This window comes from Leuciscus leuciscus (assembly GCF_965113295.1).
Source record: "Leuciscus leuciscus genome assembly, chromosome: 17".
In the NCBI taxonomy this organism is placed as follows: Eukaryota; Metazoa; Chordata; class Actinopteri; order Cypriniformes; family Leuciscidae; genus Leuciscus; species Leuciscus leuciscus.
The window spans coordinates 17,594,794-17,601,527 of record NC_138741.1 but is presented as its reverse complement, the minus strand read 5'-3'; the positions used below and the strand labels follow the sequence as shown (position 1 = coordinate 17,601,527).

Here is a 6,734-nt window from a genome sequence, read left to right as displayed (position 1 = left end):
GAACATCATATTCCTGCTAGACACACTGACTTTGACACATGCTAACCATGTCATTTAGAAGTCAACAAAACAATAATTCAAACGAAGTAAGTTTTGATTAATTCATACAAAATTTCAGTCACAGTATGACAAAAATATATCTCATGAAAAAATGTACTTTCATACTTCCAAAACAAGTTTTGTTCAATAAATGCAGCAGCAGATGTTGAATATGTCTACTGTCTTCTTGGTGGGGGGAGGGTCTAACTGTGCATGTGCAGTATGAGTGTCATCACTCTAGCTTGTTTCTGATTGGAGAAAAATGAAACCATCCCCTGTTGCAACTGTCCCCGGTCTCCCCTAGGCTACAGTTTTCAAAACTGAACAGGTGATGTTGTGTAATATTCAGTTACTGTAAGAAACTGTTCCAGCGAGTGGAGTCTTTACTGGTAGGCCTACTGAATATTACACATCACCTGTGTTAACTGGAACAGATTTTCACTGGAACTGAATATTACATCCAATGATCCAAATATTGTTATGTTGCCTAATCAATCAGGATATTGTTGTGTACTTCATCTATTGGAAGAGTATTTCACATTTTTTCACAGGAACTGAATATTACAACCAACTATTGCGAAAGAACGATTTACAAATGTATTCCCAGGAATGAGTGATGCGCTTTCCGCTTTTAAAGTTTTATAAAATAAGTAGCCTATATGGCTTGAATGGTTTAAAAGTATTAGCAAGAATAAAAGCGCATCATATAATGTAACGCCATGCAGGCAGCCAAAGGATGACAAAAAAAAAAAAAAAAACGGATGCTGCGTTAATTGCGTTAAATATTTACTTAACACGGAGTCTTTTCCCATTTCTACCAGTAACGCTTAATAGTCCAGGCAAAGTAGCGTTTTACGACAGACTAATTGTAAAATATTTTTTTTCAGCTTAGATAATTTCTATGAGGTGTCCAGAACAACATACTAAAAGTCTTAAGAAATCCTAGTTGAGGAAATATGTTAAATTCTCATCAATCTGAGATGTGTGCCATTAAGGCCAGGCAACAATACACCCCAATGGGGCTATTTTTTTTCCTTTACTCCTATCAAAATGAAACTTTACACAATGAAAGTACCCATGAAAAGTAAAAATGTAGTATTAGCCTACAAGTTTCTTGGCACACATCTTGGATTAATGAGAATTTAACATATTTCCTCAACTAGGATTTCTTAGGACTTTTAGTATGTTGTTCTGGACACCTCATAGAAATGATCTATGCTGAAAAATGCTCCAAAATGAGTTACTTTGCCTGGACTATTATTCAACTTCCCGCGTCTACTAGCTGCGCAGACATCGACGGCACAACTGGGTTGTAGGTTGCCAGGTTGAGCTCACAAATGGGTTGAAATTTGTATGATGTGTTGATTGCGCGAGTAGGATGGGTTTCATCAGAGACAATGTTTCATACAAGATCTGGCAACTGGACAACCTTGGAATAATATATTGATGTGATTATTCATATAACGACGTCTGGGCCATACAAATAACGGGAGTTATTTCCCCATCCTACCCTACTGTATGTTAAATGTTATCAAACTTAAAATGAAATATTCTAATATTTTGAGATTCGACTGTTGGCCGTATCGACATTTAAAATAAAAATGTTGCTTGAAATATTTTAGTTCACGTGTTATGATGAGTCTAGAATTTTATTAAACATATGAAATATATTATTACTTTTTCTTTAAAAAACTGATGACAAATATTTTATGAATTTTTTGAGACACATCAGTTGGTGGCGTCAAAGCGTCGCTCATGATGTTCTCCACTAGGTGGCGTCGATGTGTTCAGTCTTCATCACACGTGCCACGGTTGTGTTTGGTTTAACGCCCGCAGTTCGCCAGCCCGACCCTGTAGAACACAATCACGGCGCCTACAGTGTAGACGACTGTGAATCCTCAGACTGTAAGTATACACTAAATAATCCTCCGTTTGCTTGTTTTACTATTGCATTTGGTGTTAATATATAAAGATTATCAAGTCTCATCTACACATTCCGTAAGTTTTTTTAAACAGTCAAAAACTTTTGAAGATGGCTTTTGTAGATACATAGCCTATTTGTGAACCGAGTCGACAGTTTAAAATGTTCGGCGATTGTGCACAATATAGCTACACATCATTATAATAAGTTACCCGTCTCAATATATTTATTCCGTTTAACCGCATCCTATAAATTGGAAATAAAAAGGCATTTCTAAACTAGGCTACTTGCCTGAATAGTGAAAACACAAGGGGATTTTTTTTTTTAACCTAAATATTGTCTTAGTTATGATAAAACAATTATTAGAATAAACAATTTTTTTGATAAAAGACATAAAGCATGCAATGTTAAGTGAACTTTTTTTTGGTGGGCAAACGCTGCTTAAGTGAAAGTTTAGATAAATGCTTATTGCGCCTCCTTCATTCAGTTGTATTTAGTATCATTATATAGTAATATAAATGACTGTACATCACTAGCAATTACTTTAAAAGCTTTGAAAGCGACATAAAGTAAGTAAATGTATTAATAAGGTACTGCTTGTTATTATAAGCCTGCCTTCAAATTCAACACTCAGTTTCATACAATATAACTTGTTTACATATAACTTTCTAAAAGATTAAAGACCCCCTGCTTTAATATCAAACTTTGAATTATCACAGATGATGTGTAGATTGTAAATTGTAAATTGTAAAATGTAAATTGTAATGTGTGGTAACGGCAAGTTTCTTTGAGATGTTTTGTGTAACTCTCTCCCTTTCTCTCTCTCTCTGCACCCCTCCCTTCCAGGTGAGAGGTATTCAGGTGAGAAAACCTGATCGCTCGCAGGTGCCATGAATTGGGCTTTTCTTCAGGGTCTCCTGAGCGGGGTCAACAAGTACTCCACCGCGTTCGGTCGTGTCTGGCTGTCCATAGTCTTCCTTTTCAGGATCATGGTCTTCGTTGTTGCTGCAGAGAAGGTGTGGGGCGACGAGCAGAAAGACTTTGCGTGTAACACTGCTCAGCCTGGCTGCCACAACGTCTGCTACGACCACTTCTTCCCGGTGTCCCACATACGACTGTGGGCGCTGCAGCTCATCTTCGTCACCTGCCCGTCATTCCTCGTGGTCCTGCATGTGGCGTACCGCGACGAACGCGAACGCAAGCACCTCCTGAAATACGGTGACGACTGTCAGCGGTTGTACATCAACACCGGAAAGAAGCGCGGTGGTCTTTGGTGGACGTACGTCCTCTCGCTGGTATTTAAGATAGGAGTGGATATGACCTTCGTGTATCTGCTATATCACATCTATGAGGGCTATGACTTCCCCACTATGGTGAAGTGTTCTGAGTCTCCCTGCCCCAACGTGGTCGACTGCTTCATCTCTCGGCCCACAGAGAAACGAATATTCACCATCTTCATGGTGGTGTCAAGTCTGGTGTGCATCCTTCTCTCGCTCATCGAGACGCTCTACCTGGTGGGCAAACGCTGCTTTGAGTGTGTCCACAGGGTGCAAGGGTCACGGCAGGTAAACAAGGCAAGGTCCATTGCAAACATGAGGGGCTCAAATACCCTTTTAGAGACAAACAGCAAGAGACTGGTGAGGAATGACCAGCCAGCGCCAGCATACAGTGTGGTCATCTCATCATCCTAAAGAAAACGTGAAGATAAAATACTTTGGTCCAATGTGGGACTCCAAGAGATGGAAAATGTTCTTCACGTTCACCACAATGTGAACTCAATAGACGGTTGGCAATAGAGGAAGCTGCTTGTTGCTTACCCTATATCCACTGGATCTTTTTGCTGGAAAAAAAAAGTTGTGGCCTGCTAAACAACATTGTATATTTGAAAAGTTTATATGGGTCAAAACGCCATCATTCAGGATGTCACTGTCTTTAGTCTGACTTAAGCAAGTCAGTTCAGGGTTTTGGGTGTGGTGTGGCTTCTGTTAGGCCAAGCTCCAGAACACCAACGGGCACTTTGATCAAATAGCTAATACAAAATATTTGGTATAAGACCAGATTAATAGTAATTACTATTAATTACTACATATTTGTCAGTTTTTCAATTGACACTATCAAGCAAAACGTGACTGCAAATGATGCTAAAGCAATCTTCCGCTCACATATTTGAATAATTGTTCAATTGTACTCATTTTTGTTTTCGTGTTTTTTTGCAGGAAACAAAAAAAGGCCATTATCAATGAAAACCTGTTTCCATCTTAATATTTCTCAATTTGAACAATCTGTCATTATTTACTCACCCTCATGTCATTCTGAACCCATTTGACTTTCTTTCTTCTGTAGAATATAAAAGACTTCAGAAGGTTTAAAATGTTTTTGTCCATATAATGAAGGTACATGGCATCCCAAACCACATTTCACTCTATTGACTTCCATTATATGAACAAAAAAGGATTTTTTTTTCAAAACATCTTTTGTTTTCCACAGAAGAAAGTCAGACAGATTTAGAATGACATGGCAGTGAGTAAAATGATCACTGCATTTTTATACATTTTTTATTGAGTAATTTTTTAGTTGACTATCCCTTTGAATATCAGAATTCTTACTCACAGTGTGACTTTATTTCTTATTTTAGTTTAAACTCATCTCATAATTACCTTTTCTATTTCTTTCTTTGAGGCGGAAACAGGCTTCCATAATAATCTTCAATCGGCTTTTACTTGTAAAATGATTTTATTCTGTTGGATGTAAGAACAGCATGCAAAGATGTCTACATTTCTTCTCCATCTATTTACAGTCATCACATAAAGCACATGCTGTTAAACTCAACACATTTTTACAAATACATCCCCAAATCCATTATTTTGTAAACCTAGAAAGTGAACCCTAATTTATACTTACATTTTTATGTAAATTTGTTTGTTTACAAATTTGTGCATTTAATTTTTTATTATTACTATTCAATATTTTGTCATTTTTGCTGAGTTATTATTTTTTTGTATATTAGCTGGTGTGTGTGTGTTTATGCTAATGTGTGCATAAACTGTGGTGCTTCAACCTAATGTCTTCCAAGAATTTGCAGTATTTAAAATTTCAAGAATTTATTGATAAAGACTTTCAACACTGCCAAGATGAGCAAATTCAAAAGAGGCTGTTTAGCCTGTGTGTGTTCTTCATTCAATGATAAACATGTATCCATAAAAGTAAACATTCTCTGAGGTTCCTCTGTTTGTATGCTCACCTTTCAGGATTTTTTCCTCATTGCTGTGTTTAGAGTTGTTTACATTTGAGGTACATTAAAATCTGCTTTTTATTTTCTTACAGTCTTTTGCCCATTTAAATCAGTGATGTCTGACTTTAGAGGATGCAGATGAAAGCTGTGACTTTGCTGTTCGCAGATTTGATTTAACTTGTTCTGCATGAGAGTGTGCTGTGGAGCAAAAAAAATGGCAAGAATGAAAATACACAGAGATAAACATCATGTGCTGTGTCGACGTGACATTTCATTTTCTGCATCAAGCTGCAAAATGGCAAGACAGAATGAGAAAGAAATCTAGTTTAATTTTTAATGTACTTTCAAGGAAAGTATAATTCTTCATATATATATATATATATATATATATGTGTATATATATATATATATATGTATATATGTATATATACATTTTCAAATCTAAAGAGAAATGGCCAATTGAGAGATGGTGTGTGTGTGTATATATATATATATATATATATGTGTGTATGTATATGTATATATATATATATATATGTGTGTGTGTGTGTGTGTGTATATATATATATATATATATATATATACAGAGAAAGAGAGAGAGATTTTGTAAATGCCTGTCACACTGTGGAATAACTAACCACTTTTCGTAAATGAACCTTAAGGCCGTTTTGTAACTTGTATTTGTATTTCAACTGTATTCTTGTAACACCATTCAGTATCCACACCTTTCAGTAGATAAAATTGTCCAAAACACAAAAAAATGTCCCTCCCTTTTTCACAACCAATGTACCATTCTGTCTCTCTCTATTATTCTTGTTATCTTCATAACCCCTGTACAGTGAAAGGGTAGGGTAGATGTAGTTAACTTCATGTTGAAGCAGGTTTTGTAAGTCACATACGTTCTTAAGGCGTGGAAACCAATCCAACGAGTCTCTTTCCTTTTTTAACACAACCGACATTCCACTCCCTGTTGACTGTGCTTTTCCTTTACTTCCTCTCCATCTCTTTTCATCATCGTTAATGCTTTAATTAACAAATACCAACATTTGCTAACCATACATATTCTGTATATGCGCTTAGCAAGCTTGGTGCATGTTTAACTAATGTTTTTGGTGGTAAAAATCTAATATAGAAGTTCAATTCCGTATACAAATGCAAATCCAAATGAGGTTAATCATTTCCCCACATAAACAAGTGTAAACCAGTTTTAAAACTTTAAAACAGACCTGACCGATCTGGTTCAATGTTTCTTCTGCAATGTTTCATAATGTTTCCTCTTGCTGAACAAACAAGTTCAGACAGCTCACATGGCCTGAATTACTCAAAGCAGGCATGATTTCCTTTAATACTTTGAAAACACATTAAACAGAAGACTGGCAGTCCTGTAACAAAATCATAGATAGTTTTTTGAAAACTAAAGCTTATTTTATGCCCGAGGCAGAGAATGAATCATCATCTTGTGGATGTTTTAGCAGTGAGTCAGAGGGCTTCACACGTGTGACCGAACAGAATTTCTCTTCGCTTTGATGACAAAGAACCACA

At 36.3% G+C, this 6,734-nt stretch overlaps 1 protein-coding gene across 1 annotated transcript; it reads left to right on the top strand.

Moving 5' to 3' along the window:
- The first annotated feature begins 1,788 nt into the window (after window positions 1–1,788).
- gjb10 (gap junction protein beta 10) lies at window positions 1,789–5,441 on the top strand. The gene is made up of 2 exons (XM_082143119.1): window positions 1,789–1,944; window positions 2,807–5,441. Exon 2 carries the CDS (start codon window positions 2,851–2,853, stop codon window positions 3,649–3,651), a length of 801 nt encoding a protein of 266 aa, XP_081999245.1. The 5' UTR covers window positions 1,789–1,944; window positions 2,807–2,850; the 3' UTR covers window positions 3,652–5,441.
- The last annotated feature ends 1,293 nt before the right edge of the window (window positions 5,442–6,734 follow it).